The sequence below is a fragment of the Asparagus officinalis genome, chromosome 10 (assembly GCF_001876935.1).
Source record: "Asparagus officinalis chromosome 10, Aspof.V1, whole genome shotgun sequence".
NCBI classification, from domain to species: Eukaryota; Viridiplantae; Streptophyta; class Magnoliopsida; order Asparagales; family Asparagaceae; genus Asparagus; species Asparagus officinalis.
The window spans coordinates 16,325,598-16,343,133 of NC_033803.1; the positions used below are offsets into that span (position 1 = coordinate 16,325,598).

A 17,536-nucleotide genomic window follows, 5' to 3' on the forward strand; every position below is an offset into this window, starting at 1 on the left:
CGTTATTATAAAACTCTACATCATACTAATTATTAGTAATATATAATAATATATTAATAGATAATTGAATGTCAATAAAGTATTTATGGAAATAATAGAAAACATATAATTATCCTAAAATTATATCATAAAACTCATATAGGAAAATTACAAAGAGTATTATTATGTTTAGGTAACAAGATAGAAGATACAAATATTAAATTTTAGAAAACATTAGGATATTTAAGCACATCAAGGTACGTTATCTAAAATTTAAAAAAAAAGAACAGCAATATACAAGTGGAGGTATATAAGTATAATTTAGGTAAACTACAAGGTATTTAAGTTCAGTTAAGCCTAGAAAATATTTGAAACATTTGTTATCTATAAACAATAGTATATGATACCATTGACAAATAATATTTATCATACAATATGAGGCCAGATGCTTAGCTTATATTTATATAGTAGAGGAGATGTGGAAAAATTAAAACATCTATTTTGAATGAGTCTCAAGATTTTGAATTATTTCCTAAAATTATATACTTCGCTTAGAAAACTTTAGAATAGGGTTTTGAAGGACTACTACAAAGTGTTAGACATCAAATAAATATTGAAATACTAAATTCCATGATATCGGGTAGCAAAAAATCAAGGATATGTATGTAATATTGGGTATCATATGAGTAAATATTCATACATAACATGACATTGTAATATGTAATCTAACATATTAATGAATTTTTAAACATAAGAATTTGCATCAAGATATATGGTTAAGATTTGGGAGAGCCTAGAGTGGAGAGATTTGGGAGAAGAATTGTGGCCTTTGTGATTTTTGCAGGTTTCGGTTTTATTTCCCAAACATGATCCAAACCCCAGCCCACAATCAAATAAAAAAATAACATGATTTTATCGATATCTTCAAATGGATATATCGGCTATATTTTTTATAAAGGTCGATTTTTCAAAAAATCAACAAACAAAAGAAAATAAAAATATTATCAAGATAAAGTCTTTAACCCGATATATTGGCCGATATAGCAATATATTGGTCGATATTTAATAGAATACCTATAAGAGCAAATATGTAAAGGTTATTTAGATATTAGTTCCTTGATTTTAAATATCCAATAATTCTATGTTATTCTCACATATTTTTAAAATTACTCATAATTTTAGGGACTAATATTAAATTATTAAATTTTTGAGGGACAATTTATAAATAAGCCATGTTTAAAAAAATATTAATTTCTTAAAAACCCTCTCAACTATGGGAATTATCTTAAAAAACTCACTCAACTGATTCAATTTAAACCCCCTCATTATGTGGAGTATTATAGATAGCCCCTCTCAATTTTGGTGCAATTTTAGAAACGATCTCTCAACTATAGCGTATCTCATAAAAACTCCCCTAATATTTTACACTTCTATCAACAAACCCCATTAACATAGTTACTTCGATATGTGATTTGGACAAAATACCCTCTTGAAGAAAGTAATTTTAATTAAATAGAAATCCTCAACCGACAATAAAAGGATCACAACCAATTTAAAATTTTTTTCTTTATAACACCTCTTTTATCTAGCAAAAGCCAAGGTAATTCTTTTATGATTAATTGATATTTTGGTCTTTTCAAGTCAAGTACTTGTCACATAATAGATAAGACTTAATGATGTTAGTTTTGAGAGGTTAGGTTTAAGTGAGAAAAGTTTATTGGGGTTAAATCAATTTTTTTAAGTTGAGATAGATTATCTACAAAACTTAGCGAAGATTTACTCAGTCTTAAATAGTTTTGCCAGTGGGGGTTGGGGTTGTTGCCATGCCCTCCTAGTTGAGGGAGAGTTTCTTAAATCAACTCTTAAACAAAAGCACAACTTAAGGCACATGTGATATTAATTTTATAAGAGTGGAGTTTATAGCAATTCTATCAATCAATGAATTGGTTTGGGTTACATATCCTTAAATTTATCCTACACATCAACTCTAAAAATCTTTTGTTATAAGAATATCTAAGAGAAATTTAATATTTATTTGGAATGAGTATATGATCGTTCTAATTCCCATTGTCTTTCATAATTTATAACAAATTAGTTGACAAAGTAAATTAAGTTGTCATTATATATTGCTCACATTCTTATAAGTTTATGAAGCTCATAGCTTGGAGATGAGTATTATTACAGATATTGTATTCTTCTAACTCCTTAAGCTAAATTTTTGAATGTTGCTTGACATTGGATAGATATGAATTATTTTATTAAAATACAATCAATATGAGTGCATAATATGTACAAATCATTCGCAGACTATATTTTATAATTTTCTGAAGCTAGAGAGTAATCGTTTTGACATATCAATTAGTATTTGGGAAGATGTAAAAAGAGTACAGCATCAAATTTTGGAATTGATCACATAATTTATATTTTCTTTCTTGATTGAATTTGCACATTCGAACTTAGAAATTTCTAGAATTTTTTTTGAATATGTATAATACTCTATCGCCAGATAAACAACATATGGAAGTAAATAACAAGTGGAAGTGATTTTTTTATAACTAAATAAACTCCTTAATGACTAGATAAAACCTACCATTTTCCTTAATGAACTCAAGAATTTATTTTTTATTAATAATAATAGGTTTTTTTCCATATTTGTCCCTTACATCATTAATATTTTGAAACTATACATTCAAATTAGTATTTAATATTAAATTATTGTAATATTTTAAGGTTTTAAACATCACTATTTCTCTAAAAGATAAAATATTAAAATCACACGTAGAAATATCTAAATTTTTTAATATATTATAATAATTATAAAGTTTTTTACAACCATGTTATATTAAATAAATAAACTTAAAATAAATAATTATAATATTTGATCAAATACAGCGTGCATTTGATACGGGTGTATCTTCTTTTCGGAACTTAGCGATCATCATGGGAGCTTGAGGATAGATGATTCTCATGATAGCATGAGAATAGAGATGTCAAACAGTACAAGGAAACGCAGGAGGAAGCGTGGAACGAGACGACGAGCAGAAGAATCGAAGTATCCAGTTTTCAGCCTGTGAGTCGACTCATAACAATCATGAGTCGACTCATCAGGTTGAGTCGACTCATGATTGTCATGAGTCGACTCATCGCTGGTTTTTGAGTTTTGTCCAGTTTCTGACGAGTCGACTCATCTCAGTCATGAGTCGACTCAACGATGGTTTCCTGGTTCGTTTGGGTTTCTATTCACACAAATTCTTGTTGGTTTTGGGTCTGGTTATTTACCAAATTGCCATCCACGTTTGTACACCTATATAAAGGATTGTTTTAGGGCTTCTAAAGAATCAGATAGATTCAGAGATAGATTCTAATCTTTGTATTAGGGTTTAGAGAGGATTGAGAGATTGTTCTCGATTCTAGTGAGATTGTGAGGGAGAGATTGTAATCTTTTGTTCTTCATAATCTAGAAGAAGGTATTTTCCTTCGTCATATATTGAATTGTGCTTGTATTTCTGTCATCCTCTTCTCAACCACCTTTGATAATTCCGCGATCAAAGGTGCTCGCACGACAACTCGTATCAAGTTGGTATCAGAGCATCAGATCCGGTGAAGGGGCATCCTGTGTATGGTCCTTACTCGATCCCAATACAATGAGCTTGGCGAGATCCTTATTTCATTGGAAGGAGTCCAAGATTTAAGGAAGAAAAAGATGGTTGAAGGAGACAATTCAGCGAGGATTGATGCATTGGAGAAGCAGATCGAGACGATAGGTTCGACTCTCACACAACTCGTCAGTCTTATCCATGGAAGTGACAAACAAGGTGAATCTTCTTCGAAGAAAATTGTTGAATCCGATGTGGAGAGAGTAGATTCAGATTCCGACGAGGAGGAGGAGACCGTTAAGGCTGCATTGTATCAATGGGGTAAGAATTCTTATCAGAACCTGAAGATTGACTTCAAGGTGGAGATTCCTGTTTATGATGGGAGTGTTGACGTCGAGAGGCTTGATGACTGGATCGAGCGGATAGAGACGTATTTTACTCTTTATGGATATTCGTCAAAAGAGAAGATTGTGTTCGCGACTTTGAAGCTTTCAGGGCACACGTTGACGTGGTGGAAATCCTACTGCAAGCAGGAGAAGAAGACGGCGTCGTGCAACAAGTTCAAGGAGTTACTGAGGAAGCAGTTCTACCCGGTGGAATTCCTTGAAGAACGTTGGTACAAGTGGTACAGCTTGCGTCAAAGGGTCAATCAAACCGTTCAAGAATACACCACGGAGTTCCAGCAGCAGGCGATGGTCCTCAACATTACGACAGAGGAATATTCCGTGTTTATGAAGTATATGACGGGATTGAGCGATTACATCCGGAAGGAGATAAAGTTATTCACGGTCGAGACTATTACAGAGGCGAGCGTGAATGCCATTGCCATCGAGGGCAAGAAAAAGAAGGGCAACGAGGTTAAGGGAGATTCCAAACAGATGGGAGACGAGTCTAGTGGTTCTCAATCTAAGGAGGAGAAGAAGAAGGGTGATCCAGGGAAAGCAGGGCTGATTTGAAGAAGAAGGGTGATCCAGGGAAAGCAGGGCTGATTTGTAGTCACTGCGAGAAGACAGGGCATACAGCTGATCGGTGCTGGGAGAAGTAAAGCAGGGCTGATTTGTAGTCACTGCGAGAAGACAGGGCATACAGCTGATCGGTGCTGGGAGAAGTATCATCATCTGAAGGCAAGATGGTTGAAGAGGAAGGAGGAGAAAAAAGCATACATGATAGCTCAAGGTCCGAAAGAAGTCCCGGGGATGACAGAGCCCAACAGCAGTCTCAACCTTATGGCGGGGAAGCAGACCACGAAAGAGGACGACGACCCGAGAGAGCAACTATTTGTTCTTAAGTTGCAAGTGAAGACCAGTTTGGTTGATGTCATTGTTGATTCGGACAACGAGAAGAATTTGATATCCGAGGCATTAGTGCAGAAGATGGGTCTGAAGATGGTCAAGCATCCGAAGCCCTATCCATTGGAGTGGATTCAGAAGGAGGAGAACTGAGTGTAGTTGATCAATGCACTGTCAGATTTGCGCTCCATGAGTCGTATATTGACGAGGTCACGTGCGACGTCGTTCCACTGAATGTTTGTCAGATTATACTGGGCAATCCGTACTTATGGGATAGATATGCGATCTACGAGAGGCGGGCTCAGAAGTACACCTTCACTAAGGATGGTGTAAAGTTCATATTTCGTTCGGCATTTCTTCTGAAGGAGACAAGCTTGGGGACGGTGACGCGAGCGAAGAGACCAGTGAATGCAAGCAAGAAGTTTGTCTCGCTGTGCATTAGACTTCCAGAAAAGCCATCGACAAAGGATTGCAACTTAGAGCGAACGGTGACTACGACGAGACGCGGGATGAATGAGTTGTTTCCGATCGGACGTCGAGACCGGATTCCTAGCAAGGCCAGGTGGTGCAGAAAAGATGGAGGAGCTCGAGAGTTTCCTCAGCAAAAGTTCTAACTTGAACGGACTTTAAGTTCCTAAAAAGAGGACCCATGATACGGGTGTATCTTCTCTTCGAAACTTAACAATCCTCATGGGAGCTTGAGGATAGATGCTTCTCATGATAACATGAGAATAGAGGTGTTAAACAGTACAAGGGAATGCAGGAGGAAGCGTGGAACGAGACGACGAGCAGAAGAATCAAAGTATCCAGTTTTTAGCCTGTGAGTCGACTCATAACAGTCATGAGTCGACTCACAGGCTGAAAACTGGGTACTTCGATTCTTCTAATTAAAACTAATTAACAAGTTATCCTAGCAAGTATGAAATATCACAAGATATATGAGCTAGGATAAGCAATGTAAACAATGAGATATATCCTATATGATGAAATATATATGCAAGGATATATACAACAAGATATATGCAAGGATATGAAACTAACACAAAGGGGTAAACAATATGAGCTAGATAGTGGATCATATAAATAATGAGACAATGGCGATATGAGCAATGAGCACAAATATAAATAAACACCAATGCACAAACATAATCAAATGATCACGGAGTTCGGACCTTCCGTCCTACGCCTCCGCTCCCCACTCTCGGGGAGAAATCCACTATCACAACCGGGTTTTCTACGCTCACCTGAATAACGTTTACACCTCACAGTGTCGGTTTTCAACGCTCACCGATCAACGTATACAATCACTCACAATGTCGGTTTTTAATGTTCACCGATCAACGTTCACTCCTCACATTCGGTTTTCTAGTTCACCAAAAACTTCACAACAACACACTCGGTTTTCTAGCTTACCGAAAACCTAACAACACTCACAATGTAACAAATATAATTTTTTTCTCTACAATAGATGAGAACTCAATTAAGCACAACCCAATGTTACAATCTCTCACAACCCTAATATACTATGTATGCAAATACAATAAGCTCAAGTGGGTGTGTGTAACAATGAGATAAAATCAAATCTAAACTCAATATAAAACTAGCTTTAATAGAAATGATAATCAACAAATAATTATAAATAAAAGCTAGAGTTGAGTTTAGGAAAACTTTAATAGATGACAAGAGAGAGAGATGGATTGAATGCCCAAAATACAATTGATAATCTCCTCAAGCTCTTGTAAAACTTTCTTCATAAACCAAACCCTTAAACAAGCTTAAAACAAGTTTAAACTCTTTTTAAAATTCTTTAAAACATTCTCTTGTTGTATGTAGAGCTGAAGGTAAAAGGGGGTATTTATACAAACCCCAAAGCCAAGAGAAAGCCAAGAAAAAGACCAAAAAACCACACTACAACGGCTCTGGAAACTAGTCGTTGGAACTGATCTGACAGAGCGACGGTCGACCGCGAGCAACAAAAATCAACAGAAAACTCCAGAGTTTGACGGTCGACCGCGGCGGTCGACCGCGAGAAATTCTCAGCTGACGGTCGACCGTGGCGGTCGACCGTGGCGGTCGACCGTGAAAGTTTCTGCTGCACACTATGCAAAAGACTCAGGCGCGGTCGACCGTGGCGGTTGACCGTGAACTGATACATAAAATACAGGTTTTGAAAAACTGTTTGCTGATTTTAAAACACTGTTTAAAAATATCAAATAAATTCCAAAAAATATAAAACTTTGGAGAATGATTGTAGACATGATAATAAACATGCTACAACGACTGGTTTTCAAAAAGGACTTTCCAAATGAAAAATATCATCATTTTACAAAATAGGTCAAAACATAAAAATGTAAACATGTGAATTTTAACATTTTGGCTAAACCATGTTTTGAAACTTTGCATAATGATTATATAGACTTAATAATACAATAGAAAATAAAACATATGAGTATGTATATGAAAATTTATTTGTTTCATATCTAAGTAGTTAAACCAAATCACAATAATAAATATAAAATATGTAATTTCATATTTGTAAACATGAAAACCCAAAACCATGCATGTATATATATAACTATATATATATATACATAGAAACCAAATACGTGTGTGTATATAATATTGAGCTTAAGGTACTTAACACACATAATATAAAACCTAAACTAAATGTTATCCAATCTTGATCTTCAATAAGCTCGACTTGGTACACTTGCGGATGAAGCTTGAACTTGATCTTTAACTTTGAATTGCGTAGGCTTCACTCCACAATTCCGCCAACCTCCATTGAATATGATCGTTGAAGCTCTATTCCATCCATCCTCCAACGTGTTGTTTGACTAGAATAAATACGAAAACACAAACACTAGACAAACAATATTAGAAGTAAATTGTTTGTTAAACATCATCAAAACAAGAAGGCCAACAGTCATGAGTCGAATCATCAGGTTGAGTCGACTCATGACTGTCATGAGTCGACTCATCGCTGGTTTTTGAGTTTTGTCCAGTTTCTGACGAGTCGACTCATCTCAGTCATTAGTCGACTCAACGATGGTTTCCTGGTTCGTTTGGATTTCTGTTCACACGAATTCCTGTTGGTTTTGGGTCTGGTTATTTACCAAATTGCCATCCACGTTTGTACACCTATATAAAGGATTGTTTTAGGGTTTCTAAAGAATCAGATAGATTCAGAGATAGATTCTAATCTTTGTATTAGGGTTTAGGGAGGATTGAGATATTGTTCTCGATTCTAGTGAGATTGTGAGGGAGAGATTGTAATCTTTTGTTCTATATAATCTAGAAGAATGTATTTTCCTTCGTCATATATTGAATTGTGCTTGTATTTCTGTCATCCTCTTCTCAACCACCTTTGATATGTATTTTCCTTCGTCATATATTGAATTGTGCTTGTATTTCTGTCATCCTCTTCTCAACCACCTTTGATAATTCCGCGATCAAAGGTGCTCGCACGTTGTGCTTGTATTTCTGTCATCCTCTTCTCAACCACCTTTGATAATTCCGCGATCAAAGGTGCTCGCACGGCAACTCGTATCAACATTCCATCTAGTACAAGTAAAAAGTAGGTAAAACAATAGAGACGAGTGCTATTTAGCCTTTCTCCATCAAACTTCTCCTATCATTTTTCCCCTTTTAGTAACCTAGCCTACCATAGAATCCAAGTTAACCTCTCAGCCCGTCTGGACACCTGTGGCGGACTTATCCTGTCACTTGAAACTCCCAACGATTAAAGTTCAGCAAACCCTCCGTAACTTTCAAAATGTCACAAAAACCCCCTTAAGTTTTGGGTTCTCAGGAAACCCTTTCCATAATCAACAATTTTCATATAAACCCTCTAATGAAGTTAACTGTAATTTTCACATGTATGGATAAAATTATGTAGGTTAATATTTATGCAAGTGAAAATGGTGGTTCACGCTTTTAGTGAGTTTTTAAATTTAAAAAAAAAATTGAAAGTTGAAGTAGATTTTCTGAGAACCCCAATAACTCTCGTTACTCAAACAGGGGTTCTGTAACATTTTAAAAGTTATTAAAAGTTAAGGAGGTTGTTATCTAGGAAACACCCAAACTTAAGCAGACTTACCTAAAATTTATCCCCCCTCTTTTCATCCACTTGCAATTAGTCTCTTTCCAACAAATTAAAGGATGATAACTGCTAATAAGAAAATAATCTATGCATGATATTATTTTAATTTATTCTATTTTTATTAAGAAGTCTCTTCATGCTATCATGCTTATGAAACCAACATTATACAAATTTTCATACAATTTCAATTAATCTCCCTGGTTATTTTGAATACGGATACCTTTTGGATGAAGAAGATAAATGATTTTGAATTTATTTCAATTCAAGTCATCATGGTTTTGAGTATTCTAGAAATTGGATTTAAGAGATTTAAAATCTAAACCTTTGTCAATTAGCATGAAAACCGAATCTTAATGTGTGAAATGTCCAATATGACATCTTTGTTAGAGAATAGCGTTCAAACTTGCACTTCTTTGCAAGTTTGTACCATTTGATCGGTTCATCTCCAGTTAAATCCACCATCAAAACCAAATCTAATTCACATTGTCATCAAATTCGGATCATCTCCAATTTGGTGATAATCGGACAGCATCAATTCCCCTAATGCGCATTCAGAATCCGAAAGGCGAGCTGACGCCTCGTAAGATTTCACTAAATGCGATGGTTGCTTTCAAAGAATAGTGATTTTTAAGACTGGTTTTAGAGACAATAGTCAAACCCCATGTAGCCTCAACTTCTCCCTTGTACTCAGATGTAGGAATTGGACATTTTCCTGTTAACACCTAATAGGAAAGGATCCAAACCCCCTTTAGATAACATTTCACAACAAAATATACCACGAGCAAAGAAATAGCGGTAAATCATACTTCTCAATTTTCTTCTGAATGCTCTGTTTGAAAGAACTTGAATGAAGGCCTTCACCTCAAACATTCCAGTTTCCGCCGCAGTTTCTACAGCCATGTCCACAAGTGGCCCTTGATGCAAATACATCTCTTACCTGTAAATATTATTTGATCACCAGTTCCAAACTTCTAATCTTTCAACACCCTAAAATTCAGTCTACGCTACCAATAAAAGCATTTTATAACTAATATGAAAATATCAGGGAATCTAAAAGAAAAGTCTAGCAGCGCACGCTGTTTAATAAACTCTCTTCCGAAGCCTCCTTTATTTTCGCAATTTGCAAGCCTCATATTGGAAGTAGAGAACCCATCTTACCAGCAGACCACCACAAAATCAACACTCAAAAGCAGCAACTAAGCATACGACGGTCATACAAGCATTCTTGAGAGTTATGCACAATATCATGAATGGACAGATCGAAGGAGTTCTGCACAACTTCAAGGAATTATGTTCCCAAACAAAAGCCCAGTGTACTTCTCTGACATGAACGCATCATAGTTCTGAATACTGGAAACGAAAAGATATGAATCTATGACTGGATGGGCTTGATTTTGAAGTGGAGTGAGATGAGAGAGAACACAAAGCATTTCAAATCCTGCACCATGATGAAGGTGAAACAAACATATAAGCACTAACTATAAGACAAATATGTCGATTAACAGGGCGAACAAATAGCATCACATGCCGATGTTGATGGGAACTTATAAGCACCTAGCCCGAATATCTTAATCAACACAAAAATATAGTTTTACATAAAAGAAAATGAATAAGAAACTTACATACGAAAACCCTCTTGATTAACAGCAAAATAGTGTCACGACAGCCCTTTGACTGAAGACATGGTAACTAATGAATGTTGACTATGGAAAAACAATCAGACAATTGAACAGAGAGAGGACATGAACATTGGTTAACAAGATTTAAACAAACAGCAAAAGCTGGACATGGGTTGCAGCATCTACTAACAAGCTCTCATATGGGAAATGTCCATCCATACCAAGCCCAGGTCATTAGTTGTCATCAACATCTGTAATGCTTAAAGCCAGAAGCAAAAATATTGAAGGGTCCGTAGCTAACAAGTAAGGTGATCATAAATCTTCTTTTTCTCCTAGAAAACTGATGAAAGTGTTAGGCTACATCTATATCAAAGGTACCGGGTCCACATGGACACTAGATAATTGCATGTTGGGGATAAATGTCATTTACTATACGGACCTCATATTCTGCATCTACCTAGGAGTGAGTCTTCCACCATTAGGAATTTGAAGGTTTCCGATCAACTACATGAACTTAAACGCAAGCCCATATCTAGTTTCCACTTCTCTCAAGTATAGGTACGGCCACTGGGATCAACCATCAGAAAGTGATAAGAGGAAGCCAAAGTTATCTTCCTTAGAGCCTTCTCGACTATAATGGTCTTCCCTACCAACCCCGAGTTTTAAGTGAATGGTAACAATCCATCGCCAAAGTCAACTCCTTGCACAGCTACACATTTTTGCCCTGGGGACATCTAAATGGCTCCCAATATAAGCAAAAACCAATCTTTTGTGTAATACTCTAGGTGCACTGAAACCAAATTGATACATCCAATCTAACATTTCAGACATTTAAGCTTATTTAACCTGCGATTTGAAAGGAAAAGCCGAGTTACCATTATTAAAAGGGATGCCTAATTACATGCAATATCTCTGCACTTGTTCTTTCATTTTTCTTCATTTAACATCCTTTTCTTGTCAACGATACATTCCCCTTGGGTGTTCCTACTGCTACTAATGATGACCATACACGGCAACAGTGCTTAGCTTAACCTTCCAGATTTAGCCCAGTCAATTCAGTTATTCTCAGCAAGATTCAGTCATTTAGCATTAGAACACTTGGATTCAAACTAAGGCCAAAGTAGAAAACTACTATTCAGATACAAAACTAGGCTCCCCATTATTTTCGCTGTTTTACCTCATTTTTAAGTATACGTAGATGTCATTATCAGAACTGATGAAAACTGAATAGATTAAAAGAAGGTACTTCCTAAGTGATTCAAATTACAAATTCCACTAATAAGGCAAGTAAAATATCAACTTTTTATTGACCAAAAATGCAAACCAACCAAACAGCTCGCACAGAGCTTAGAGAGAAACCTGAAATGTTTCTTCAAAGTGAAAACCTATCCGTAACTTATTTAAGCCCACAAGATAGCTGTCAAGAAGCATGTGTATAAGAAACCATAAAAGTTAAAATGAAGAATATAAGTATGAACGTATAATGGTCTTTCATGTTAACTTATGAATGTTTGGGTATGCAGCACTCAAATAATTTTGCATAAACTGAAAGCAAATGTATTTGGGCTCCAAGGAAACAGCACATGATGGGATTGTATGGAAAATATGAGGAAGTACCAAGAGGTCTTGCAATATATGAAAGTGCCACAAATTCAGAAATATGCATACTAAAGCACCCAAGTGAAGCATGAAAAGATGACCAATAAAAATGGTCGAAAAAGTCAAGATCTTGACAGTTTACCTTTGTTATAGGGCTGGATCAGGATAACTAATTTAACTAATTAAGCCAAGCTGTTTGCCTTTTTTGTGATATAATAGAAGACCTTGAGTTTAAGATAGCTTATTTTGGCTTCATCTAAGGCAAGACAAGCTGAACCTGGTTTGTTACACAACTTATTTTGCATCAACTTAGAAGCAATCTAGCTTTGGTATTAAAATTTTCATTCCTGCCCTATGTCTTGATTGCCAGTGCTTTCAGGATCTAAACATCAGAACAAAATATAACTGCAATCGAACTTGAAACGTCTGAGCAAGTTATGGACTACCATCATGGTATACACATCAAAGAAAATACAACTTCAAGCGTACCTGTCAAGTCTTCTTGTTCTTCCCTCAAATTTTAATCATGGTCACACTTTTGTTTCATCATTTTACCAAGTTTCCCTTTGTCACAGGAAGGAGACTTTTTCAGATTTGAAAGGCTTACCCTGGGTATTCTAGATCTTAAGACTACCGACATGTTTGCCACATTAAAATTCATGTTACTACTATTTTATGAATATGAGGGTATAACAAAGAATATTAACTGGTATTATAGACTAATATAATAGATTTAAGGGTTAATTGCGGATAGATTCCCTGTACTATCACTTATTGGTAAAGGTAATAGATTTAAGGGTTAATTGCGGATAGCTTCTCTATACTATCTCCCAATTGTGGATAGACCCCATGTAGTTCTATTTGTGTGGATAGACCCGCTAAGTTTTTTTTATTCATTTATTTTTTTCTTACTCACTCAAAAGAGTTTGGAGGACGTGGACAGACCCCCGTGTAGTTCGACTGTTGAGGATAACCCCGCACTTGACACCCTTCTTCTTTTTACTCCTAAAAGAGTCGACAAAGTTAACTTGAGCGGGGTCTATCGGCATTGGGGCAAACAGTACAAGGGGTCTATCAGCACCAATAGAACGATGAGGGGTCTATCGACCATGGGTGATACGATAGTAGAGTGGGTCTGCTCGCAATAAACTCTACATTTAAATTTGAGCTAGCTGATATAGCTTAAAAGAAATGAGCAGGATTTAAAATAACATGGACAATACCTGTCAAAAAATGAGAGGGAGCAAGTTGTTATTTACGATATCAGGGTATTCATTAACACACTCTCAGTTCAAAACCAGCAGATGAAGCTCATTTCACGAAATTCCAATTCCTCGTGAGCAAGCATGATCCTAAATGACTAATCTGGCTTAGTTAAGAAAAAAAAAGGGAGCAAATGTTATCTGGCGGGACTCTGAAAGCTATAAGATCATTTGTAGGCGGTCAATTGCTACGCCTGTCAAACTGGTTCATGGAGTTATACGGGCATCTCACGCGGTAAAACACATATATCGGTCATTCATTCAATCATGTACATTCCGAAGTCCAACAACCCAATTTTCCCATCGCAATTCCCAATCTACCACATTTGAAAAGAGAGGGGAAAAATTTTTAAAATAAAAAAGACGACAGCTTTCTGCATCAGAACGAGATATCAAACCTGAACGAGATAATAGAAGATGCGGAGTCCCTCGGGATCCTTGCTGCTCTGCACATCGACCAGAGAACCAATTTTCGAGGTCGTGAACGAGATGTGCTCGTTCCCCATCACAATCTCCAACTCCTGTCTCCCCACCTTGTCTGGCTCTGGCCAGGTGCGGTCATCCTCCCTCATTATCTGCAACCAAACAGACAAAAAAAAACCCCAAAGAACAGGTCAGCACTTGGAAAAGGAAAACAAAACCTACCCCTGGAATCCCCCAAATCAAGAAAACTCAAAGCCCTAACCCTAAACCTAGAATTGGAGGAGGAGGAGGAGGAGGAGGAGGAATCACCTCGCTTTCGGAGATGATGCGCTGGCACTCTCGGAGGACGGAGGGGGAGAGGAAGACCTCCTTACGGATCATGGTGTCGTTCTTGTAGTTGGAGTTGTTGGCGTACCGGAGTTTTCCGTCGGGCCTGAACTCGAACTCCAAGAACTCGTGGCCGAACTTGCCCTTGTGGCCTACGTAGTAACGGAGGTAGAATTCACCTTCTGAGCTGCCGGCCATTGATTTGGGGTTTCTCCTCGGTCGCTCTTCGCTGATACCGGGTCTTTGATATTTGGGAAAATTACTTCTATCCTTCCCCTACCCAAAACTTTTTCAACACTTTCAAAACCTATTTCCTATAAGGAAATAAATTATAAGAAACATATTTCCTATAATATGTTTTTTTCTTGTGTTTGGTTCATTTATAAAAATAAGAAATAGATGAGATGAGATGAGTTGTTATTATATTATTGGATGATGTGACCCACACTTAAGGAAATCGATTTCCTAGCTTTTTTGGAGGAAATGAGTGGAAATGAAATGTTAATAAGATGAGATGAGTTGTCACCATATTATTGGATGATGTAAGTGATTTTTAAAGATGAGATGTGATGGAGATGAGATGATTTGGATGATGTGACTCATTTCTTGTGTTTGGTTTATTTTTAGGAGATTATATGAGATGAGTTGTGGGGTGAAAATAATATTTTATTGGATGTTGAGGTGAGTTTTAGGGATGGAAATGTATGAAAATAATATTTTATTGATTTCCTTGTACCCTTTTCCTTTTCTTAATTTTTAGGAAACCAATCAAACAGCTCCTTAGCCTTCAAAACACAAAGCCCAAGAGTTTAAAATATGTGAATATCATAATACTCTCTCTCTCTCTCTCTCTCTCTCTCTCTCTCTCTCTCTTTTCATGATGTCACTGTGATGATTTGAAATGAGTTTTGGGGGGAAAAAATTCTAGTTCCCTCTAAAATTTTCCAACAGCGTTGACATCGACGATGGAACTTTTCCGGCGTTCGTTCATGAGGCAAAGAAAATTGCGATCTTGAAGACGGTGATGATGAGTTGCGATAGATCCAGCATCGTCGTTCCGAAGAAAAAAACGGGAACTCCGGCGACTCCCGGGGTAATTTCCCCCTTTTTTAACTTGTACTTGAATCTGAGTGTTATATTTTTTATTATTTTACATATTGTTGTAATATTTTTTTTGAAATCGATGACTTGAGATTAAAACAGAGTCTGTAAATTTATATATTGTTGTTATTTTACTGTAATGAGTTTGTTGTTAAGGTTATGAGTTAGTTGTGAATGAATGTTACAAGTTGGTTTTGAAGGTTACGAGTTGGTTGTCAAGATTACGCGTTGGTTGTGAACCTCGGTAACGAGTTGGTTGTGAATGTTATGAGTTGGTTGTGAAGGTTAGTTAACAGCAATCATAATCAACTCATGGCTGAGATTCACAACCAACTTGTAACCTTCACAGAGTTGGTTGTGAAGTTTACGAGTTGGTTGTGAATGTTAGTTAACAACAATCACGATCAACTTATTACCAAGGTTCACAACTAACTTGTAACCTTCACAAACAACTCGTAACCTTCTTAATAAACTCATAACATTCACAACCAACGCGTAACATTCACAACAAATGTGTAACACTGACAACCAACTCGTAACCTTCTTTCACAACCAATTCATAACCTTAACAACAAGCTCGTAAAATAACAACAATATGTGAATTTATAGACTCTGCTTTAATTTTAAGTCAACGATTTCAAAAAAATTACAACAATATGTACATTTTAAAAAAATATAGCATCAGATTCAAGTAACAACCTAAATAGGGGGGGGGGGGGGGGGAGAATTACGCCGAGAGTCATCGGAGTTCTTGCATTTTTTCTTCCGGAACGACGATGCTGAATCCATCGCAACTCGCGTTGATCTTAATCTTCTTCATCTTAAACCGATCCACCGTCTTTGTCATCACCACGTCTTCGCTCACAATTAATATAAATTTAAGAGAAAACCAGAACACCCCCCCCCCTAAAAAAAACCCATTTCAAATCAATCACACTGATATCATGGAAGAGAGAAGAGAGAGAGAGAGAGAGAGAGAGAGAGAGAGAGAGAGAGAGAGAGAGAGAGAGAGAGAGAGAGTATTATGGTCTTTACATGTTTTAAACTCTTGGGTTTTGTGTTTTGAAGACTCAGAGAATTGTGGCTTTGTTTTTGGGGGTTTTGGGAGTGTTGAAAAAGTCTTGGGTGGGGGGAAGAGTAGTTGTTGTTATTTTGGGGGCTAGAAGCAATTTTCCCTTGATATTCTATACAGTTGGTTCTATGCCAGTTTAATTTTAAATATGGTCCCTCAAATCTCAGGGTTCGTTTATTAGTTCCTTAATTTTTAAATTGTTTTTGTTAGAGATTATGTTAATTTCTCTAACTATAATAGAATTAAAGCATTAACCCGACATTGAAAATCATCCAAACACACTGGGGGTTTCACATGGTGTTTTCTCTAACTCTAGTTAGGATTATAATAGTTGGAGAAAGTTCCGGTTTGGATACAAAGGTGGGGAGGGGAGGGGGAGTGATTGACTCAAACCCAATGGGAGGGAGTGGAAAGAAAAATGGTGGAATGAATTTATTTATGTTTGGATAGACGACGAGGGGATGAGAGGATACACTATAATATGTGTTTGTTTAGAATAGGGGATGAGAAGGGAATGAGGGCTACTTGACCAGTATATGCCCTTTTAATAAAAAAAAAAGAAAAAATTCCTTTTGGTTTTCTCATATAGGGCAATACTGAAATTTTAAGAAAATTTCATTTGAAACCCCTCCACTCCCCTCCCATTGCTAACTAAAAAGTATAAACATACACCATGTTAAGAGAGTTAGCATTGTAAGTGTAGGCACTAAAAAATGCCAAGGAATTAAACAAGATTGAACCTTGCTACAAGCATGACGATGCTCGTCATCATGATGAACCTCATCTTAGCCAATGAAGCCTATCAATAGAGTCGAAGTTCGTTGTCGGACGAAGTTCGCTTAGAGACGAAAATCCTCTAGAAGATGAAGCTCATCCAAGAGACGAAGTCCAACTGCAGACGAACCTCGTCAAATAGTGCCTCACCCCTCAGAAGACGAAGTTCGTCCAAAAACGAAGTTCGTCATTGAAGATGAAGTTCGTCGTTGCCATTATTGACGAACCTCGTGCATAGTCGGACCTCATCTGTCATAATTTTCAGAGGCTATATTTAAGGAGAGTTAATGATCACTAACTCACCCATTTAAGTGGGAGTTAATAACCACTAACTCTTTTATTATAAAGGGAGTTAAAGCCCAATTAACTCACTCCATAATGGTCCTAAGCCTC

General features: G+C 36.6%; 2 protein-coding genes across 2 annotated transcripts in view; both read right to left on the minus strand.

The window, feature by feature from the left end:
• The window catches only part of LOC109826508 (50S ribosomal protein L19-1, chloroplastic-like), a 24,018-nt gene extending 14,122 nt beyond the window's left edge, over nt 1-9,896 (minus strand). Inside the window, exon 1 of the mRNA XM_020393538.1 lies at nt 9,773-9,896. Coding sequence (XP_020249127.1) covers nt 9,773-9,896 — 124 coding nt within the window. The remainder of the gene's footprint in view (nt 1-9,772) is intronic.
• Nucleotides 9,882-14,483, minus strand: LOC109825961 (protein mago nashi homolog). The gene is made up of 3 exons (XM_020392885.1): nt 14,179-14,483; nt 13,845-14,021; nt 9,882-10,404 (listed from the first exon to the last, which is right to left on the minus strand). Exons 1-3 carry the CDS (start codon nt 14,392-14,394, stop codon nt 10,339-10,341), a joined length of 459 nt encoding a protein of 152 aa, XP_020248474.1. The 5' UTR covers nt 14,395-14,483; the 3' UTR covers nt 9,882-10,338.

Bases quoted from the DNA above. Each gene is read 5' to 3' on its own strand.
- LOC109825961 (XM_020392885.1), bottom strand. From the start codon at position 14,394: ATGGCCGGCAGCTCAGAAGGTGAATTCTACCTCCGTTACTACGTAGGC. The intron at 14,022-14,178 runs GTGATTCCTCCT...GTTTGGTTGCAG, and splicing joins GCATCATCTCCGAAAGCGAG to ATAATGAGGGAGGATGACCG. The intron at 10,405-13,844 runs GTTTGATATCTC...ATCATGGTGCAG, and splicing joins TCTTCTATTATCTCGTTCAG to GATTTGAAATGCTTTGTGTT.